Below are 23,749 nucleotides of genomic sequence, written 5' to 3' on the forward strand. Positions count from 1 at the left end.
CCAAAAAAAAAAAGAGCCTTTTTTTTTTTTTTTTTTTTAATTTCATGGTGGAAGTATAAAATTGTTCTCTCCCCAGCCTGCGGGGAAAATATTTCAAGTTTTGCAGATGTATAAAAAACACAGGCTTGCCATATTAAATTTTTTTAATTGTCCAGATGCTCCAAAATCCATCCGAGTTTGCACAGTCTGTAAAATCTCTGCTGGAAGCACAGAAGCAGTCCATTGAGTCTGGCTCCATCGCTGGTGGGGAGCACCTCTGCTTCATGGGCAGTGGCAGAGAGGAAGAAGACATGTATATGAACATGGTCCTTGCACACTTTTTACAGGTATGCTGACAGATTACTGCAGTTTTTCTTTGGTTTTTGCTGTCACTTTTAAGAAATTCTCCTAGGCAATTTTGTGCTGTTGTCTACCTTGTTAAATTTCTTTTTTTTTTTAAACACTTGATTGGTTTGTGTCTTGCCAAGAAGTCGTCTCCTTAATTTTTTTCGCACATGCTTTTATGGTTTATTTTTTATGTTTAAATCTTCTGGACCATCTAGAATTATTTTTCTGTAAGAAATGAGGTAGGAATAAAAAAAAAAATTTCCCTGAATAGCTAACCAGTTATGCTATCAATTTGAAGTACCACCTCTTCAATAGACTAAATTCTTCAATGCATCAGGGTCCATTTCTGGATTATTCTTTTGTTTGTTCTCTGTGCGTATTCATGCCTTAATACTTTTTACAGTTGCTATATAATTCCTTTTAATATCTTTACTTTGAAATCGAATAAATATACATGAATATGTCTATGACACTTAACCACCTTTCCCTTTTGAGTTCCAGTGTTGTCTTTAACACACTAATTTGTATCACTGATTTCATGCACCCTGTCCATCTACCTTTTCTACAAAGCCTCACTCACTGACAGCTCGCTCTTTATAAAAATAGTTGTTTATTAGTTATTCCTTGGAGTTTATATATTAAAGTCCTCATTTTGTGTGACCCTGAACTATGAAATCAGGAAGAGAGGAGACACAGGCCACTCAATTTGTATCCACTTCAATGGGACTCTGGTTTGAGAAAATTAGTCGAAAGGACAATCCTTGAAACACAAAATCAGAAAGGGAACAAAGTATTTGGGAGAGGGATTATACAGTAATTTTATGCTTTACTGGAGTAAAGATATTTTATTACTTTAAACAGAATAACAGAAATAGGGACTCAAATTCATTTTACTTATAAATTTAATTGAGCTATTCTAAAAATGCTCTGAAACAAGCTATATATTACAAAGGATGTCAGATGGCAAGAATTTGGAATATTGTGGACTTCTTTTAATAATTTGAGTTCTTGATATGGATTTAGAAATCCGTCTCCCTCCCCAATTTTTAACGTGGAAATTTCAAACAAATTCAAAAGTAGGGAGAATTGAACTGTAAATTCTTTGTAAAGATATAATCACATTATAACTACTATACTTGATTATAAAAAATCTAATGAGTATTCAAGTTTCCTAATTTTCTCAAGATCTAAAACAAGACATTGCACTTGGTTAATATCTTTTAAGTCTCTTTTTATCGGCTCTGTTTCCAGTTTTTTTTCCTTGCATCTGTTTATTTGGAAAAACCCACAATCTGGATTTTGCTGGTTGCATTCACATAGTGGTGTTTATCAGGTTCTATCTCTGGTATTTCCCGTAAGCTGGTGGTTAGACCTAGAGTCTTGTTAGATGACTTTGGAGGGTGGGGGAGCAGGAAGTCTTGGATAGTGTGTACTTCCTCAGGCAGTAAATACTGCCCAGATACCTTTCTTGTGTCTTTATCATTACTTGGATTCATTAATTTTTAATAGTTTGTAAAATGTTGACATTCTGTCATTTGTTCATAATTAGCTGTGTTACTTGCTTTTGTATTTCCTTTTTAATAAAGAACCCCAAATATTTTTGAAAGCTTTTTTCATTACATTGGAAAATACAGTGTAACTGATTTTGGTTTGACTTCTTGCACCGTTGGGACTGTAGTACAGTCTCATTAGTAGCCGCAAAGTTGTCCACTTGTTCCTGTGCAAGCCCCAGATCTTACAGTATACAAGATAAATGTATGCACGTCTCTGTGCCAAAGTCTAAATGTAAAAAAAATCCAGAAATTTAGTATATAACCTTTTATTACATTTGTCAGTGCTTATAGAACTATAAGATATTTTAATTGAATTGCATTTTGAAGTAATTTAAATTTTATTTTCCACTTTAGAAAAACAAAGAATACGTGAGCATTGCCAGTGGAGGATTTATGGGTAAGATTTTAATTTATTAATTCCTTTGACCCTACTTTTCAGAGGAAATTATATGATCACTGGAGCTGATTTGGAGTGACCAAATTAGTAATTGGGTACACTTTCTTTTCAGTCATCACTGTTTTCAGAAAAGGCAAGGCCAGCAGAACAGATAGATAAAGACAAATACAATAGGCAGTTGCAATGAGAAAATATTTAGAAGACTGTTAAAATGGATGTCTTTAACTTGTGCTGTGCTCAGTTGCTCAGTTGTGTCCAACTCTTTGCGACCCCATGGTCTGTAGCCCACCAGGCTCCTCTGTCCATGGGATTCTCCAGGCAAGAATACTGGAGTGGGTTGCCATGCCCTTCTCCAGGGGATCTTCCCAAGCCAGGGATCCAACCCCGGTCTCCTGCATTGCAGGCAGATTCTTTACTGTCTGAGCCACCCATCTTTACAAAAACATTTTTTACAAATTCAAGCTAATTGTATATTTACAAATACAAGCCCCAATTAGCTTGAATTTGTAAAAAATGTTTTTGTAAAGATGGGTGAAAAACTGCCCACATGATTTGTTTTTATGAAGAAGGAGGGGTAGATAAGACTGGGAGACAAGAGTAGGAGGGGTTATTTTTCACTGTAAACTCTTCTTACTATTTGCTTTTTTGTTTTGTTCTCATTTTTTAATTACTTGAAAGTATTAGCTGATGAAAAACGTTGACTGAATGGCATAAGAAATAAGCTGATGTTTTCAACTGCAGATAATCTGGTAATTCAGGATAGAAAAATGACAGAGTTGCTACAGCAAATATTTGAGAATTTATAAAGGAGTAGGTCAGGATGGTAAGATTCTAAATAGAGACTGTCTTTTTTTTTTTTTTTTAAACAAATTCTGTTACTTAAGGGTACAGACTTGCAACTAGTAGGTAAATAAGTCCTGGAGTACTTAATGCATAATATAGTGAATGTGGACAACAATATTGTATTATAATCACCAAACTTGGGCAGAGAATCTAGATCTTAATTATTTGCTCCACAAAAAAAGAAATGGTAACTGTGTGACATGATAGAGGTGCCCCTGTTGCTACAGTATATAAATGTATCAGATCAACTTTTTGTATACCTTTAACTTACACAGTATTGCATGTCAAATGTATTTAAATTAAAAGAAAGCCTTTCATTAGTAAAAGAGATATACAAATATTGAATCTGTAATTACTAGGAAAATTAATAGTAAAATCAAATTAATATTTGTTGGAGGCAGTAGAATCCTGAGTTTGAATCATAAAGAGTCTTATCAGGCTTAAGTTCTGACTTAATATGATCTTATGTTATAAATTAGAAGTTTCGATAGGTTAGGGTTTATTTCAACTTGGTCTTTGTTGATATTGGCAAGAATTTTTATCTCCTATCATGGATATAATTTGTATCATGGCCTGATAACTAACTACCCTTGAGGCTCATACCCAGAGTGATATAAAAAAAGGGCTTCTTTTAATGAGTACTGGTGTTAAGCAAGTATTGGCCTAAGTCCTAGTGTTATTTATTGGAAGTTCTGACAGCATAACACAAAACTTGGTTATTGTTCTCAAAAGTGTCTGAAAAGCATTATTTTATATAGCACAGATAGGCTAGGTTTTAGGAAAATTTTTTTAAACCATGAATTATTTCTTTTCCAAGAATAATCTCTCTTTCCACAGCAGTTAATGCCTAAGACTGCTTCTTTATTACTGGAAGGATTAACTGATGTCTCTTTATGGTAAACAAAAGCCATCATAGGTTTTCCATTAATCCTTTATATCATCAAAATGTTGCTAAAATTATTTATTAATACTTGAAAGATTGCCTTCCAAAGAGGAAGACATCAAATCTGTGTATATGGTTACTGTCACCCTTAGGGTCAATTAAGAAAAGTTATATGTGTGTAGAGAGAGGGCTTTAGAAGAAAGAGGAGGGAAAGGAAAACTTTCTGTAGCCTGGCATCTTTTATTCTTTACAAAGGTGCTGTGAAAGAAATACCTGTGATTATGCCCTTGGGTCTTTTTCGTTCAGCTTCTGTTGTTGTTCAGTTGCTAAGTCATGTCTGACATGTTTATCAGACTTCTAAGGGGGGTTGATATGTCAGGACTTTTTTTCCTTCTTCCTCTTTATCTTTAAGCACTGCAGCAGCACCTGGCAGACATCAATGTGGATGGACCAGAAAACGGATATGGCCATTGGATTGCTAGCACCTCAGGTTCAAGGAGCAGCATCAATTCTTCTGTGGATGTAAGTGTGTATGTAGAATATGTCACCAGATTTGGATGAATGCTCAGAAATGATGATTAACATCTAAATACTCACCATAAAAGAAATGGAGTCAAAATATTTCAAACAAGTACAATGAGGACACATATTGTCGTGAGGTTAATGGAATCACAGGAGCCAACCTGCATAGTTAAACTAGTCAGGAGTTCTGGTGGTCTCCTTGCTGAATTCAGACTTCTCCCTCCCCAGCTGCAACTTGGTATCACTTAGTGACAATTTTCTACTTCTGTTTAAATATCAACGGAGATAATTCTGACTCCTGTGATTAACTTGGACTTTAAAGTGAGTTGATTCTCAGGACTCTCCCAATTAGTTTGTTCCAGGAGAATAGTGAGAGTAAATCCATTCTGTTCTTCTTTGGAAATATTTGGGCAATAAGTCTTTTATGTGTTTTCTGTACTTTGTATCATCTGCATTCAGTTCAGTCGCTCAGTTGTGTCTGACTCTTTGTGACCCCATGGACTGCAGTACACCAGGCTTCCCTGTCCATCACCAACTCCTGGAGTTCACTCAAACCCATGTCCATCGAGTCGGTGATGCCATCCAGCCATCTCATCCTCTGTCATCCCCTTCTCCTCCTGCCCCCAATCCCTCCCAGCATCAGGGTCTTTTCAAATGAGTCAGCTCTTCATATCAGGTGGCAGTAGTTATTGGAGTTTCAGCTTCAACATCAGTCCTTCCAATGAACACCCAGGACTGATCTCCATTAGGATGGACTGGTTGGATCTCCTTGCAGTCCAAGGGACTCTGAAGAGTCTTCTCCAACTCCACAGTTCAAAAGCATCAATTCTTCGGTGCTCAGCTTTCTTCACAGTCCAACTCTCACATCCATACATGACCACTGAAAAAACCATCTAGCCTTGACTAGATGGACCTTTGTTGGCAAAGTAATGTCTCTGCTTTTTAATATGCTATCTAGGTTGGTCATAACTTTCCTTCCAAGGAGTAAGCGTCTTTTAATTTCATGGCTGCAGTCACCATCTGCAGTGATTCTGGAGCCCCGTAAAATAAAGTCAGCCACTGTTTCCACTGTTTCCCCATCTATTTCCCATGAAGTGATGAGACTGGATGCCATGATCTTCATTTTATGAATGTTGAGCTTTAAGCCAGCTTCTTCACTCTCCTCTTTCACTTTCATCAAGAATTCTTCACTTTCTGCCATAAGGGTGGTGTCATCTGCATATTTGAGGTTATTGATATTTCTCCCAGCAATCTTGATTCCAGCTTGTGCTTCATCCAGTCCAGCGTTTCTCATGATGTACTCTGCATATACGTTAAATAAGCAGGGTGACAATAAACAGCCTTGACATGACAATATACAGCCTTGACATATTTCTTTTCCTATTTGGAACCAGTCTGATGTTCCATGTCCAGTTCTAACTGTTGCTTCTTGACCTGCATGCAGATTTCTCAAGAGGCAGGTCAGGTGGTCTATTATTCCCATCTCTTGAAATTTTCTACAGTTTGTTGTGATCCACACAGTCAAAGGCTTTGGCATAGTCAATAAAGCAGAAATAGATGTTTTTCTGGAACTCTCTTGCTTTTTCCATGATCCAGCGGATGTTGGCAATTTGATTTCTGGTTCCTCCAACTTGAACATCTGGAAGTTCATGGTTCACATATTGCTGAAGCCTGGCTCTGTCATTAAATTGTTTTCTTCACAAGTAATGATCCCTATCTACCTGATGATCATTCTCTAAATCAGAAATAGAAGGAAAATTCCAATACAGTCCTGAGCTTACCAATCAGACTTACCTGGGTACTCAGGTTTTATCTCCAGAACTTATTTTCTTCATGATCTCCAGCAAGATCATTTCCGCTCTGGTTTCTCCATCTGTGCAAATAGGGGTGATAATACCAGAACTTTCTTCATAATAATGACATGAGAATTAAATGTACAAGTGAACGTAAAGTGTAGTACCTGTCACTTGCATACTATATAGTGTCACTTACATACTTTATACTTCACTGGTGGCTCAGATAAACTTTGTAACTCAGTAGATGATGAATTGAGGCTTATCTTCAGTCTTGTAAGTCAAAGCAAATTATTGTCAAATCGTGCAGATAAAGCTTCTCTGAGAATTAGGTTTTCAGCATGATCTTTTAGATATTTAGGAGCTCACCATTTATTTAATAAATATTTGCTGTTTTCGTTTTTAATATCTAAATACTATGGATATATTATAATTTGTTTTGTTAGTCCCTTATTATTGAATATTTACATTGCTTCCAGTCTTTTTCTGTTGTGCACACTACTGTTAATTTTTGTACTAATGTTTGCATATGACATTATTTTGTCCTAGAAATGAAATAACTTGATCAAAAGATGACATGTCAGAATCCTTAGAATTCTGCATTATTATCAAATTGCCCTCTAAAAAACATCATTCTAATTTATATTCCCGCCCACAGCATTGGATAGTCTCTCTATTGAAGTTTTTATCTTCAGATTTGAAAAGCAATGAGTGAGGCTATTAAAGAAACTCTTAAAGATGTGTTATCTTCTAAAGTACCAAAGAATTCCATGGTCAGTATAATTTGGTTTTGAAGTTGGATATGGAAATGGAAACATGATTTTTATGTTATTTAGTTAATGCCTTACTTGTTTTAAAAATAAAAGTAACATATTTTAGTTAATGACTTACTTGTTTTAAAAGTAAAAATAATACATTTTAATTAATGACTTGTTTTAAAAATAAAAATAATACATTTCATTATAGCATCATATGTAAATATTAAAAATACAAAGAAAGCAAAATTAATTGTTACCTAACCATGGATAACAGCTGTTCATATTTTGAAATATTTTCTTCACATCTTTTATAATGCTTTTTTGTAGTATTATATTTTAAAAGTAGTGCTCAGAGTGTACAAATAGGTTTATTTTCTGCTTTTTCACTGAACGTTTGAGCATTTTCTAATATTTTTAAATGGTTGTTTTTTAAACTTTTTAAAAAATAGTTTAGTGACTAAATCCTAGGGCATTTTCTGATTATTTCCTTCCCATAAATCCTGAAGAGGAATTAATGGGCAGAAGATAGGCAAATTTTTAAACTTGTGACATCTGCAACCAACTTGCCTGTAGGGCAGAGAGGTCCAAGGCCTCTTAGAAACCCACTGTGCAGCACAGCAGGAGGTGAGTGGCGGGAGGTGAATGAGCAAAGCAGCTTCCTCTGCCACTCCCTAATGCCTGAACTATTCCCCAGCCCCCATCTGTGGAAAAACTGTCTTCCACAAAGCTGGTTCCTAGTGCCACAAGGACTGGGAACCGCTGCAGTAGGATGTAAAGGAACAGTTATATACAATCTAAGAATTATACTCAAATCTGTTACACTAGGTGCATAAAGATGACTTTTCTTGAGAAATAAAGACCTAAGTAATAATGTCTTAAACAGCAAAAATTTATAAAGAATAAATGTTTCAAAATTTAGCTATATGAATGATACTGTGATTGTAATTTTACTTATTTTTATAGAGTTATCTGAGTTAAGAGGTCAATAACTTCATTTCTTACTGAATAAAAGGTAGTTTCAGGTCGCACACATTTATGTGTGTAGTACATATCCTCAGTTTTCATTTCTACCTTCCGTTCCTAAAATGGTTTCACCCAGTGTGTCAGTCTACTCGGGTTGCCTTAACAAAACACAACCGATTAGGTGACTTAAACAACATAAATTTATTTCCTCATTGTCCTGGAGGCTAAAGGTCTGGGATCAAAGGGGTGACAGGTTTAATTTCTCCAGAAGCACCTGTCTTCAGCTTGCAGATGACATGGCCTTTTTTCTGGGCTGGTAAGTCCCTGATGTCTCCCCATTATCCTGTAAGGACATCTGTCATTTTGGATCGGGCCTACCTATTACATGACCTCATTTAACCTTAATTTACTCTTTAAAGGCCCTGTCTCCACCTACAGTCATTTTCTGAGGTATACTGGGTAATTAGGACTTTAAAATATGATTTTGTGGTAGGAGGTGCACCCAGTTCAGTGCATAACATCGAGACAACCTTCAGCAGTAGTGTGTCTTGCTAGTTATTTGGAGAGCAGTTAATTCATCAGTAAATTCTTTTTTTCCCCCCCTAGGGTGAATCTTCTAATGGTTCAAATGATAGAGGAATGAAATCATTAGTTAATAAAATGACTGTTGCTTTGAAGACAAAATCTGTTAATGTCAGGGAAAAAGTTATCAGCTTTATTGAGAATACATCAACTCCTGTGGACCGGTGAGTTACTTATACAGTATGAATTTGTGATGAGTAATTCAAGCTGAAGAAAAGTATCTTACAGTAAATGTTAGTTGAATAGAATGTGCTTTAAAAAAAGATTGTAAATTATATTTTTTTATTAGATGATTCCAGTTTTCATTGTCATCACAGAGATGTTCTTTATTGCTGTAAAGGTTGACTATGAAGATTACTCTCTTCTTCCACTGCCCGGAATAGGTGGCAAATAATAATTCTGCCCCTTCAAGCCATTCATTAGAAAAAAATATTCCAGCACTATTATGTATAATCCCACCTGTCACGTGGTTGGAATCATCTGTTAAGTGCAGTAATGTCATAGCAGTAATCTCTTTCTTGGCTTCAGGAATTTAAAACCTAGAAAATTGAGTCATACTAAATAAAGCAGAACCCCGTTTTCTTAAGTTCAAGAATTCAGATCTTCATAGAATTTTGTTCACGGCATGTGTGACCTCACTTCTCCCATGAATTACAAATGAAGTAACCAGCTAACAAATGATAAGGAAGTTTAAGAATGTCTATTATATTGTTTCTCACTGGGACTGTGAGTGCACAATATGTTTTCTTTTTCTCCACGTTAGTTTCACTGATCTTTCTTGTTCTTAGAGTTCAAAGCTAACCTAATAATTCCAGTGTGAAATTCGTTTCTAAGCAGGCCTCATCTTGGAAATGTATTATAGTATTTAATTTCATCTCATGTCTTACTTGCAGTATACTAGGAGAGTTGAAGTATTTGACTTGAAGAACTGAATATAAGGAATGTACTATTTTTCATTTTATTAAATAAAGTACATATGCATACAGAGGTATATATATTTTTTCGTTTAGTAAATAACAAGATGTAGGTTATTTTCATTAATCCAAAAAACGATGCTTTGTCTAAAATGGGCAACTGATAAATAATGTTAAAAGTTTTTTTATCAAGGCTGAAAGTTTTTTTTGCTCATTAAAATTCTGTCTGCTTTCAAAAGCTTTATTTTTAAAAATACTTTTAATTAGTGCATTCTCAATTAGGGTACTATTATTGCTACATTTTGTAGCATGAACACTTAAAATTTTATTTTAAAATGAACTGGTGATAATACTAAGTTGAAAAGACTATTCTCTTTGTTAAATAATCACTTGAAACTGGCTTTTCTTCATTTTTCTTTGTACTTGGGATCATCAAAACATTTTCTTTTTAATATACACAATTAGAAGAACTGATTATACTATATTTTTGTTTTAAAGCTGTTGTGTTTTTAATAATCATATTGTTCTGTCCTCTGCCTCAATTTGCTGTAGAATGTCTTTCAATCTTCCTTGGCCAGACAGAACATGTACCGAGCGGTAAGCCAACGAGTAGCACAGCTTTACTGGACCATCCTTTTCCTTTGGCATGCATCACGCTGTCTCTAAGCCTGTTGCTGTCTTGGCTCAGATTTCATGCAGCTGTCTCAAATGCTGAACTCTTCTCATTCTGCTTTTAGGAGTGTGTGATGCTGTTATGCTTTCCTTTTGTTTTTTTTGCTTGATCATTTAAATTTTTTTCCTTGCCTCTCCTTTTATATCTCCTGTTCCTCAGAAAATCACATACATTCAAACACAATTTTATAAAACAAATTTCATGTTTTTATTCTAAGACAGAGGAAGATGAAACAAAGAAAATACATAGTCTCAGAGTTGGGAGGCTATTAGCTTTGGAGATCATTTACTTCTGTCTCATGCCCTAACAGTGGAGAAAATTGTAGCACCTGAAAAAAAGCATAGTTTGCGGTTCAAATTTTTTGTTATTTCACGTACACTATGTCATTTGATAATATTGCTAGAATTTTCTTAATAAGATGTATGTGTTTAAGTTAGAGAGACAACATTATATAAATCAGTTCCAAAGAACTCCAGTTCTAGGGTTCTGCCTTTGCTTTTCCTTGAAAGAAATTAGGCCACAGTGGACATGTTAATATATAATCCATCTCTTCTCTTATCCCAGTAAAATTGGGGTGTTTATTAAATTCCATAGGTTTAAAGTTTAGAAATCTACTGGATCTTCAATTAGGATAAACAATAGAACCTTATATATATGGCTTTACATTTTTATATGCACGACTTTTCTACGATTTTAATTTGAATATCAATTATAGGAATACCTATGAACATTTAAAAAGAAGTTCTAGTCATACTTTGAAAAGTAAGTTAAGCTCTGGAATAATGAGGTTGACTTTTTTGGCAGATCATTTCAGTGTTTTCAGTGAATTAGAAGGAGCATTTTTAGCAATAGTTTACTTTCAACTTACGTATAAGAGATTTTATTTACTGTGACTGCTCCTGTATGATGCCAGTTACAGAGCTTCTATTAGAATTTTATAATTTTAAAGGGGATGGCTTCTTTTAAAATTATAATGTACTTGTGAATCATGTTTCTGTTTTCTCTTGTTACAGGACCATCAAATTATTCTGATTTTTTTTTTAACTTCCAAATTTTATCCCAAATAATTTTTAAAAAATTAAAAATTATCTTTTCTGGTCCCTAGAGATTATATCCATTTTGAAAATAGAATTTAATGAAAAGTTAGAATAAATGTGGTTTGTTTTTGAGCCCAGTAAGTAAAGTTAAAATCTATTCAGACTATTTTGTAGATTTTGTTTCTGCAAAAAAGCATAGATAGACTGCTTTTTAAAGAGTCCAGATATTGAGTTTCAGTTTTTGATAGTCTTTTAAGAACTTTGTTAGTTATCTTTAGCCATCTTGTTTATAAAAACTGCATTGTATTATACATTTTGCTCAATAATGTATAGCTTGGTATCTTTTTTTTGGATGTCACTTTATTCATACAAACATTCTGGTACAAGCATTTACTGTAAACATTATCTTCGTTATTTTCTATATTATAGAAGTTTAATTATGCTTTAATATCAGGAGAGAACCAATAACACAATCTCATACAATTTTATATTCTAGATGACACAAATGTATTGTTACATAAAGCTGTGTTTGTCTTTGCCTTTTGTTAGAGAGCTGAATCTGAGTGCATAGATTTATTTTAATTATTTCTTTCATATTTTTGTCTTTAATGAGTAAAATTTGCTAATTTATAGGATAACTTTACATTAGATATGTTTTAGCATAAAAATCAAATGATTTTATGATTTTAACTTAAACTGTAAGCAGTGTATTGATTAATTTACAATTCTGTCATACACTCAACTCTTGTTGGTTTTCTGTTAAGGAATATTGTTTTGGGAGAAGTAAAGATTTAAGCTTATTTTAACCAAATTAGGTCATTATTTTTATTGATGCTATGTATTAAGAAATTATTTAAAATATAGATTTGATCTCTGTTTTTTGGGAAAAATTGAATTCTAAGACAACTTAATTGAACTCTATCTTAACATGACAAGGGAAAAAGCAAGTCACAATTTTCCTTCATCATAGATTATCTTAGCTGAACTTTATCCTACAAATAGTACTCTTTCTCCAGAAACATGTAATATTTTGTCTAAATATTTTAATTGTATTTCTTGGTTTATTGGAGATTACCTGAAAAGTAACAAGGTATTGATTTTTATATAAAAAAGAGAACTTCCTACAGAACTAATTAAGTTTGAGTTTACATGTTGTTTGTTTCTGCCACTTGAGAATGAAGTGGTTTATTCTCACTTGAGAATTTTCATGGTTTATTTATGTAAAAGAAGTAGCATCTTAGTTTCTATTGAGACAGAAGTAACAGAAATTACAAAAAATGGGAGGAAAAGCCTTAAGACATCTGTACCCAAATGAGAAGCCCTTAGGCACTCCTACTAGAATTTGAATATTTGGTTTCATAAACTGTTGTGTCTAAGAAACATGTATGTAGCACTTGCTGTATGCCAGACATTATTTCAAGAGCTTTACCAGATATTAACTGATTTAATTTTCACAGTAGCCAGGAAGAGTAGATATTGTCATTACCGTTTTACAGCTGAGGACACAGAGCTCAGAGGTTAAGGAATGTCCCAGTGCATTGGTTTATGTGAACATTAAAATTGTTTAAAACATAATTTTTACAGATTTGAAAGCATTCTGCACACCAAGCCCTTGTGCCACTTTTGCTAACATGATTTCCTTATCTTGTTTCAATTTCCTTAACATAGCTGGCCTGAAACTGGGTGGTACTTGGTGAGGTAGGGGGTGGACAAAGAACATTTGTATTTTAATATTCAGATGATACTTGGGGAAAATCTTTAGAAACTTAAGTGATGATTTCCCTCTTACAATTCTCTGAATTATAGGCATGTGAGCAGCAGTGACAGAGTGGGTAAGCCTTATCGTGGTGTGAAGCCTGTTTTCAGCATCGGGGATGAGGAAGAATACGACACAGGTGTGGTACTACACTTCTCTGTATACAGACTGCTTTCCTCAGGCATCAGGAGTGATTGTAGAGATCGTTCTGGGACCAGCAAGACACAGTGATTCTGTTGAGGAGATTGGAGAGTCTGTGGTTTTTCTGTTAAGAGTTTGGTTTTAGATGCCTTAAATTATGCAGTAGAAATGCTGAGTAGGCAATAATTACAGGAGTCTAGTTGAGGAGAGATGTCGAAGCCAGTGATAATCTGGGAATTATCAGTGTATAAATAGTATTTAAGTCCATGGGATTGGACGTAAATCCCCTTGATTCAGCCATGTAGGGGATTAAGAGTTGTGGGACTCAAGTTCAGGAAATCTCAAAATTGAGACCTCTGAAAAGAGCCTTTTGAAACTGGAGGCAATATCCTAAAGGGCCACAAGATGGGGATATTGTGCCAGGGAAATTCGTGATTGTCTTTATGTTTTAAAAAATTATTGTTTTTGTTCATAATCCCACTGCTCAGATTACCCTAAGTGATCATAATTAGTATTAATGTGTGTTGAGTTAGAAAAAATACATAAATATATATACTATATATTAAATATATGTTGTATATAAAAGTACAAAACAAGAAGAATACTCCCAAATCTCATCTTGCTTTTTTCACTTAGTAATACATATTGTGTATTTTCCACCTCAGCCCACAGCTGACTTCCTGTTATACAAATGCACCATAATTAAATCAGTCTTCTCCCAGTTGACCCTGGTAGTTTTCCAGTTCTTTTTACTATTGCAAATAGCAGTGGCTATCTTTGTGTGTGTGTGTGTGCGTACATGAATGTATATTCACATATATCTAGGTGAACTTTTGCAAGTGTATCTAGAGGGTAAATAATTCCCAGTAAGATTGCCAGATTAGAGGGACTCACATTTGACAGTTTAGTGTATATTACAGTCACCTTCCTGAAAACTGCATTGAAGGGAAAATAATTTTCTATATGTAATTTTTTTGAAGCAAATACACAGAATTTTTATTTTTCTTCTATATAATATTTTTATATCCCTGTATAAAAACTCTAAAAGTACATTTTCTCTTTTATAGTATAACACAATAATCAGTACATTGTACTTTTATTTCTTTATAGCTTTTCCCCAACACCTTCTCTAGCTATTCTTACCTTCTGTTTCATAAACTTCTGTATGCTATTTGTAATTGTTTCCCTTTCTCCTTTTTGCTCTGTCTCTTCTGTCATTTTCCTGTTACCTATCAGTCTGTCTTTCCCTAAATATTTGTTATTCCATTAACAAAAGAAGGAAATGGATGAAGAAATGTTGGTGTATTTTCACATATCATGTTTTTATATCTATACATATGTATTTATGCTCTGGAAAATTACACAGAAATGAAAATAAGAAAACTGGAGCTATGATTGTCAACATGGGTAAAATTTATAATGTTGGGAATAGGGTAGCAGTTGGAGAAGAATACAGTTGAGCAGTCTATTATTTATGTTAACTTAGAATGCAAAACAGTATATTATTTAATAATATTCTTGTTTGATTAAAGATGTGACACCAAATTCAGATAGTCACTGTTTCTTGGTGGAAAAGAAATGGGGATGTGATTGGGCAGAAATCCATGAGGGCTTAATTTTTATTTAAGCTAGAAGTGAATAGATACGTGAGATTTCATTTTTTTTACTATGTCTCTTGTATTTTGATTTTTTGAAAAGTGAAGAGAAGAACATCTGCAATTAACTCTAGGGAGTGTAATTCCCTTTCTTAAATTAGAAAAACAGAATAACAGGAATGCCTTACATTTCTCTCACATAAAACCCCACTAAATAGACTTACTTATCCCAGGATTATTTAGTTGTTATTTTCCCCCAGAATCAGAAGCCAGTAATTCTGTAGATGGAGTGTAATCTATAAAAATATTGAATCACTATGTTATACACCTGAAACTGATTTAATTATGTAAATCAACTGTACTTCAATAAACAAAAAAGGAAAAGAAACCAGCAAGAGAAAAAGAACTCAGCCATTTTTGCCCTCAAGATAGGTGGTAATATAATGATTGGACAATTCCACCATCTCCCTACAGACTAGTCATAGATTAGAGTTACGTTGTATAAATCAAAGAAGTTGAAATTCCTCAGGTAGTTTAATATTGTAATAAAAGTATATATGTTATATTTTCACTTGATTTTCTTACCATATGTAGTGATGTTTCATCATAATACTTTTATATTAGTATCATTGGCACAGGAAATACAGTAGCTGGGTTAGAATCGATTGTTTTGTTTTTCAACCTGTCTGTTTAAAATACTACTGAAATTTTTTCAGGCTATCATTTTTAAAGTTGGTGATACCCACTTTTAACATCTTAAATTCTTTACAGATGAAATCGACAGTTCTTCAATGTCAGATGATGATAGAAAAGAGGTTGTGAACATTCAGACTTGGATAAACAAGCCAGATGTCAAGCATCATTTTCCTTGTAAAGAAGTGAAAGAAAGTGGACACATGTTTCCTAGGTACTTTTTATTTAAGTTGAATTTTTTCTAAATGTCATTTTTGGTTGCACTGGGTCTTCGTTGCTGTGCATGGACTTTCTGGGCGTGGGGGCTGCTCTTTGTTGCTGTGCACAGGCTTCGCATTGCGGTGGTTTCTCTTCTGTGGAGCACAGGCTCTAGTAGTTGGAGTATGTAGGCTTAGTAGTAGTTGGAAACTGCTGGAGCGGTAGAGCTCACAGGCTTCAGTAGTTGTGGCGCATGGGCTTAGTTGCTTGATGGCATATGGAATCTTCCTGGACCAGGGACCAAACCTGTGTCCTCTGCATTGGCAGGCGGATTCTTACCCACTGTGCCCCCAGGTAAGTCCCTCGGTACTTCTTAAAATGCCTTCTTCAGAAGTAAGATTGAATTTAGGGAAGTCGTGATATGAAGGTTAAGTGCGAAAGAAATTCTATGTATCTAAGTACAGTAAGATAGAATTTCTTCTGTCAGCTTGTATTATATATCTTGGTTTTTAAAAAAATATTTTTTAGGTAATTTTTTGGGAAAAATTTAAACAGATAAGTTGAATAGTACATAGAATATAAGCCTCTCTCAAACTCAGCTACTTTTAACTTTTTTTCACAGTATCCCATCTCTCTGTGTAAATATCTTTGTAAATACATACACATATACACATTTTTCCGTTGTCAAACCACTCAGAAGCAGCTTATAAATATGACAAGTGCTTTAGCATAAATCTCTCAAGAATATGAATAGTCTCCTCCACAATTCCAATAACACTGTCACATCTTTAAAAACCTTAAAAATGAGCATCATGTAACATGCAGACCACATGTACATTTTTCACAGTATCTCCAAGGTATCTTTTATAGTCTTTATCCTTTTTTCCTGATCCAGGGTCTAGTCCTGTTTTACACATCGCATTTGCCTTCTCTCTCCTTAGTCTCATCCCTTGAACAACAGTAGTGCTCCCCTCATCATACTGCCCGCTTTTCTTCATGATGAGTGAATCCTTTGAGTCTAGGTCAGGTGTTCTGCAGAATGTCCCTCATTCTGGATATCTGTCTTATTGTATTTCATAAAAGTGTGTGAGTACTATTACTATACTAAAAGTGAGCTGAGACACAAGGCATGGTGTGGGTGTTAATAATTCTATCCTTATTTTGTCTTTGGGGCCCGTTTCAGAATATTACTAAATATGTAAGGCAGTCCAGGTATTGCTTTGATATAAAGTATATGCTGTGGTATGTCACATGAGGATAGTTTGCTGTTAAAAGTCTGAAAGGTAGTATATTTCAAATATACTACATGTAGAATAGATTCCAAAAATCCATTATTTTAATAATTTCTAATTATAGTTTTTATTATATTAAATATAAACTTTACTCTTAAATAGTTACAGAATTTATCTGTCAATAAAACACTAATTTTGCCTACAACTAAAGGCAAATTAAAAGCTGTTATTAAGTAGCTTATTTAAATCAATAGTGATCCTTTGCCTTCAAAAGTAGTTTCATCTGGAGTTGAAAATGTTTTTAATTGGGACTGTTGAAGTAACAGCTGTTCTGAATGACATTTCTTTTTGCTTTTTTTAATCTTTTGTCTCTCTCAAGTCATCTGTTGGTTACTGCAACACATATGTACTGTTTAAGGGAGATTCTTTCACGAAAAGGATTGGCCTATATACAGTCTCGACAAGCACTAAATTCTGTAGTTAAAATAACATCCAAAAAAAAACATCCTGAGCTAATTACCTTCAAGTATGGAAACAGTAGCGCTTCAGGAATAGAAATCTTGGCAATCGAAAGGTAAGATTTTCTTAGGATGATATTATCTGAATTACTGAATTAGTTCATGATTAAACATGATTTGTTTCTCACTTTGGGGAAATGGATGGTGGAATAGATACCTGAATCACTTTTATTGGTATTCTTGCTATCTTTTCCTTACAAATTTGTTGTAATATATGGATTAGGCATTAGCACATGATTTCATTAAGTGCCATAGCTAACTTCACAGACTTTGACAGAAGGGTCTTTAGGAATACCCTACATCAGTGCTGCACTACATGCTGCTTTGCAATTAAATGAGCTTTTCTCAGAATGTAAGTCACTGTTTTTATTTTCCTTCATCAAAAAGTTCTTGTTTTGAAAAGTCTCAGTGAACTAAGCAGTGTGCTGGATGATGTAGTTAGTTAACAGTCTGATACAGGCTCCTCCTTGCCTTCTTGCGGACCAGTGACAAACAGTTCTTGGACTGGCATCAGGGCTGTAGCCACATTGCTGTTGAAGCTAAATCATCTTTAATCTTACAGGTAACAGTGTGAAGCCCAGAGGGATTGAGTGACTTCCAGATCTTCACACTTAGCTTGTGTTAGAAACAAATATAGCCCTCCTGACTCCTGATCTCCAGTTTATTCCACCTTGCTCTACACAATAAGAAAAATCATTTTGCACTTGGATTTTCTTTCTTTCAAAATAGCACTTTTGAGTATATGTTGAGAGAAGTGACGGGGGGAGTACATGGGAGGGCGTCTGTGCTGGGTTTGTGGGTCACTTCCCCACTGGAAGTGGAATCTGAGTCCTCAACAGAAGGCAGTGTTATTAACATATATTTTTCTCCCCATAGGTATTTGATTCCAAATGCAGGAGATGCTACCAAAGCCATAAAACAACAGATCATGAAAGTTTTGGATGCTTTGGAAAGTTAATATAAACGAAAATTATTTCAAAAGAAATTAAGGCAACCAAGAGAAATATGGACATATTTTCCTGACTGAATACTAATTGGAGACTTTCATTTGCTTATGGGGGTGCTTAAATAGCAAGTCTAAGAAAGTATAAATTATTATAATCAATCTCTGGACAGTTAAATTTTTTTTTAATTTTCTTTTGCATTTTTGGTTTTGTAAAATGATTTCTTATAAAGGTCAGTTATCAAATGACTTGAAAGTAGCTGACCCTGTGCCCTTATAAACTAAGGGTGCAGAATGCAGTTCTGTTTTGAAGAGCTGTTTTAAGAGAACATGCATCAGTTTCAGATTTAAAAACAACCATACACATGTGTATTTGCAATGTCTTCACTGAAAATTAGAGATAGAATTCACTGAAGAGACCCCTTTAATTGCTACATTTAGTTTTACCCACTGAGCAGTATCAGAAACTAAAAAGTATTATATAGATCAATAATTAGTTTGCCATTTCTGTTCTTGAAAAGAGTGAAATCTTTTTAATAAAATGGATGAAGATTCCAGCCAATTCAAATTCAGACCAGCTAGTAAAATGTTGAAACATCAGTTTCTAAGTCGTCTTTGTACCATTAGCTAATAATCTTAACACTGAGTGCTTTAGATACTACACTTCATCTTAATTGTATCTAAGGAGCAGTTAAAAGCATTATAATAAGTAGGTAGGCATGTTAAGATTAAAATTAACACTTGGGGGACAAAATTGTACCTTTACAAGTGTCATTGGCCTCTATTACAAGAGGAGTATTTGATTTAGGATATTTCAAAACAGGTGCTGAGCACACATGGATTTATCTTCTGTGAGATTATGTCTGTGACCACACTAATACTGACTTAAAGAAAAGCTAGATGATCGGAGAGCTGTATAAACTAGTTTTTATCATCACTTCATGAAATATTTTTCTCTTGTTTTTTTGTTTTCTTATTAAAGTTCTAGTGGTTTGAAATGATTTTTATTCTCTTAATATGACAAAACTGCAAGTGGTCTGCTTTATTTTGCAGCTTTCTCAGTTTAATTCATTGAGTTTTGTGTTAGACACATTTGGTGAAAGAAATCCAGGAACACATTTGGGGCCATGGAATGACTGCTTACAAAAATCTGTTTGGGAAGTAACAAGTCCTCACAACCTGCCATGTCCTAAAATGTCATGGATTATCTCTAGGGGTTGATAGAAATATTCAGATGTATCCTGTTTACAGCCAGTTATTTTAATTTACTTAAAGGAAATCAAGTGAATAAAAGGCAACATAGTTCAAGATATTTTATTCTCGTATCTAAATAAAAACAGTTTGAGTGGTTGAAGACATTTGCATGAAACTGCACCTGGTACAATACTTGATATTTATAACTCCCCACGACTGTTGTATTGCATTTTTCCCCTTCTTTTGGTGCCCCTTTTAGAAACGTCCTGAAGTCTCATTTTTTGCCCATTTCAGCCATGGGACTTTTTTCATAATATTAATGTAAAGATGTTTGTGTTACTCTTTATAAATTACAGTTGTAAATAAATCAGTACAATTTGCTCAAAACTTTGTGGTTTTTGTTTTTGTGTTTGGCCATGCCAACATGCACATAGGATCTTAGTTCCCCAACAGGGATAGAACCTGTACCCTCGGCATTGGAGGCATTGAGAGTGCAGCCTCTTAACCACTGGACCACCAGGGAAGTCCTCAAAACTTTGTTCTTAATGACAGTATCTCTCTCTCTTTATCCATTTCCACCCAATTGTAAATCTCTACAGATACCACAAAATTAGGAGATTGAGGGCTATCCTTACAGTGGATTGTAGTGTTCCAATTTCAGGTTTGAAAGTATTAGATTCCTCTTTGTGTTCATCCAGATGGGTAAGAGGAAAGAGGGAGTTTAATGACATTACATTCTATGTGTAGTAAATTACTCCCTTGAACTACTTGTCTAAAATTATTTGCTCATCTTAATAGCCCAGTTATTATTCATGCATATCAAATGAAAATACTTGTCACTGATTGCACCAGGCACTTATGTAGCTGTATCCTCTCTGCACTGGTCTGATACCCAGAGAACTAGAATTCACTCTGGGATACCCATATCTGTGTACCCTCCAGAATTGCAGGGGTTGCAGTATTATGAGTTTGGTTCAGTTCAGTTCAGTCGCTCAGTCGTGTCTGACTCTTTGTGACCTCATGAACCGCAGCACGTCAGGCCTCCCTGTCCATCACCAACTCCCGGAGTCCACCCAAATCCATGTCCATTGAGTCGGTGATGCCATCCAACCATCTCATCCTCTATCATCCCCTTCTCCTCCTGCCTTCAATCTTCCCCACCATCAAGGTCTTTTCGAATGAGTCAGCTCTTTGCATCAGGTGGCCAAACTCCTGGAGTTTCAGCTTCAGCATCAGTCCCTCCAATGAACACCCAGGACTGATCTCCTTTAGGATGGACTGGTTGGATCTCCTTGCAGTCCAAGGGACTCTCAAGAGTCTTCTCCAATACCACAGTTCAAAAGCATCAATTCTGCACTCAGCTTTCTTTATTGTCCAACTCTCATATCCATACGTGACCACTGGAAAAACCATAGTCTTGACTAGATGGACCTTTGTTGACAAAGTAATGTCTGCTTTTTAATATGCTGTCTAGGTTGGTCATAACTTTCCTTCCAAGGAGTAGGCGTCTTTTAATTTCATGGCTGCAATCACCATCTGCAGTGATTTTGGAGCCCAGAAAAATAAAGTTAGCCACTGTTTCCACTAATTCCCCATCTATTTGCCATGACGTGATGGGACTGGATGCCATGATCTTCGTTTTCTGAATGTTGATCTTTAAGCCAACTGTTTCATTCTCCTCTATCACTTTCATCAAGAGGCTCTGTAGTTCTTCACTTTCTGCAGATGGTGTCATCTGCATATCTGAGGTTATTGATATTTCTCCCAGCAATCTTGATTCCAGTTTGTGCTTCCTCCAGCCCAGCATTTCTCTTGAGCTTGGTATTTACTGTATTTTTCAAGATGAGAAAACCAAGGCTCAAAGAAATTTAGTGCAAAGAAAGAGTACCCCTCTTCTCTCCCAGATCCCTGGGAATTAGTATTGCTTATTAAGGTGTAAAATCAATCCTCTTAAGATTTGATGTCACTTGCCCACCATTAATAACACATGTTTCTAGTAGGGATGATAAATTTTTACTGATGGTTATTCAACCACTTTTTGCCACTGATATGTTTCACACAGTACCTTTAAAACTTCTTAACATGATATTCTAACATACTAAATTTAGAGCCATAGATTGGCAGTTCTACTTAAAATTGACAGTTTGACTTAGGGAAGACTCAACTCCACAGGTTGAATGTGTAATGAAAGTAATATTTCACCTATACCATTAACAGCTTCAACTTGAAAAATTGCATCTTTATTGAAATGTAGTCTGTGTAGCATTAGGTTTACCTACAGTTCAGTGGGTTTTAGTGTATTCACAGTTGTGCAACCATCACTACTGTTGAACTCCAGGACATTTCATCAGATTGTAATAGCTAATACTGAGTTCAGTTCAGTTGCTCAGTCATGCCTTGACTCTGCAACCCCACGGACTGCAGCACCCCAGGCTTCTCTGTCCATCACCAACTCCTGAAGCTTGCTTAAACTCATGTCTTTTGAGTCGGTGATGTCATCCAACCATCTCATCCTCTGTTATCCCCTTCTCCTCCTGCCTTCAATCTTTCCCAGCATCAGGGTCTTTTCAAATTGAGTCAGTTCTTCGCATCAGGTGGCCAAGGTATTGGAGTTTTCAGCTTCAGCATCAGTCCTTCCAATGAATATTAAGGACTGATTGCCTTTAGGATGGCTGGATCTCCTTGCAGTCCAAGGGACTCTCAATTGAGAGTCTTCTCGAACACTGCAGTTCAAAAGCATCAATTCTTCAGCACTCAGCTTTCTTTATAGTCCAACTCTCACATGCATACATGACTACTGGAAAACCATAGCTTTGACCAGACAGACCTTTGTCGGCAAAGTAATATCTCCGCTTTTTAATGTGCTGTCTAGTTTAGTCATAACTTTTCTTCCAAAGAGCAAGCATCTTTTAATTTCATGGCTGCAGTCACCATCTGCAGTGATTTTGGAGCCCAAGAAAATAAAGTTTGTCACTTTCTATTTTTTCCCCATCTATTTGCCATGAATTGATGGGACTAGATGCCATGATCTTAGTTTTTTGAATGTTGATTTTTTAAGCCAGCTTTTTCACTCTCCTCTTTCACTTTCATCAAGTGGCTCTTCAGTCCCTCTTCACTTTCTGCCATAATGGTTGTGTCATCTGTGTATCTTGAGGTTATCGATAAGGAGCCTCAGTAGACCATAAGAATAGCAGAATTTGGTGGTTGGTAGTTCAGCTGGTAAAGAACCCATTTGCAATCGGAGACCCAGTTCGATTCCTGGGTTGGGAAGTTCCCCTGGAGAAGGGATGGGCTTCCCACTGCAATATGTTTGGGCTTCCCTGGCGGCTCAGATGGTAAAGAATCTGCCTGCAATGTGGGATTCCTGGGTTCTATCCCTGGGTTGGAAAGATCTCCAGGAAGAGGGCATGGCAATCTACTCCAGTATTCTTACCTGGAGAATCCCCATGGTCAGAGGAGCCTGGCGGGCTACAGTTCATGGGATCACAAAGAGACACGATTGAGCGACTAAACACACAGCACATAGAGTTAGAAGGTTATTAAAGATCTTCCTGCTGCAAAGCCAAGTCCAGTTAGTCTGTTAAAGCTTCAAAAACCCCATAGTTACTAAGAACATATTTTCTTTTTTGCTGATCATTTTCAAGTCAGACATTCTGACACTTCATCCCTAAATACTTCAGCATGCATGTTCTCAGATGAAGACTGTTCGGCATAATCACAGTTTTCACATAAAAGTCATTAAAGCAACAAATATCCAGTTCATACTGAAATAAATGTCCCTTAATTGTCCTCAAAATGTTTTTTATAGTATCCTTTTAAAAACTAAGATATATTTCAATATAATTTGAACTATTCCAGACCACAAAGGGTAGCAAATTGGGCTTCTCTGGTGGCTCAGTGGTGAAGAGTCCACCTGCCAGTGCAGGGGACACCTGTTCAATCCCTGATCTGGGAAGATCCCACATGCCATGGGGCAACTGAGCTGTGTGCCATAATTATTGAGCCTTAAAGCCTGGGACCCACAGCTACTGAAGACCCTGCACCCTAGAGCCAGTGCTCCACAACAAGAGAAGCCAGGACAATGAGAAGCCAGCACACCGAAACAAGTGAGTAGCCCCACTCGCTGCAACTAGAGAAAAGCCTGTGCAGCAACTAAGATCCAGGACAGCCAAAAATAAATTATTTAAAAAATTTTTTAAAAGGTAGCAAATTTTTGTTTTATTACTTTTTGATT

At 35.5% G+C, this 23,749-nt stretch overlaps 1 protein-coding gene across 2 annotated transcripts in view; it reads left to right on the forward strand.

Moving 5' to 3' along the window:
• Positions 1 to 19,902, forward strand: part of TBC1D23 (TBC1 domain family member 23) — a 57,001-nt gene extending 37,099 nt beyond the window's left edge. Inside the window, exons 11-19 of one of the 2 annotated variants that reach the window (XM_019969675.2) lie at positions 156 to 326; positions 2,235 to 2,277; positions 4,416 to 4,525; positions 8,646 to 8,785; positions 10,088 to 10,132; positions 13,052 to 13,140; positions 15,509 to 15,644; positions 17,240 to 17,434; positions 18,255 to 19,902. In XM_019969675.2, coding sequence (XP_019825234.2) covers positions 156 to 326; positions 2,235 to 2,277; positions 4,416 to 4,525; positions 8,646 to 8,785; positions 10,088 to 10,132; positions 13,052 to 13,140; positions 15,509 to 15,644; positions 17,240 to 17,434; positions 18,255 to 18,336 — 1,011 coding nt within the window. In that variant the 3' untranslated portion in view covers positions 18,337 to 19,902. The remainder of the gene's footprint in view (positions 1 to 155; positions 327 to 2,234; positions 2,278 to 4,415; positions 4,526 to 8,645; positions 8,786 to 10,087; positions 10,133 to 13,051; positions 13,141 to 15,508; positions 15,645 to 17,239; positions 17,435 to 18,254) is intronic. The other variant, XM_019969748.2, reaches the window with a different exon arrangement.
• Positions 19,903 to 23,749: the final 3,847 nt, after the last annotated feature.

The sequence above is a fragment of the Bos indicus genome, chromosome 1 (genome assembly GCF_029378745.1).
Source record: "Bos indicus isolate NIAB-ARS_2022 breed Sahiwal x Tharparkar chromosome 1, NIAB-ARS_B.indTharparkar_mat_pri_1.0, whole genome shotgun sequence".
Classification (NCBI taxonomy): Eukaryota; Metazoa; Chordata; class Mammalia; order Artiodactyla; family Bovidae; genus Bos; species Bos indicus.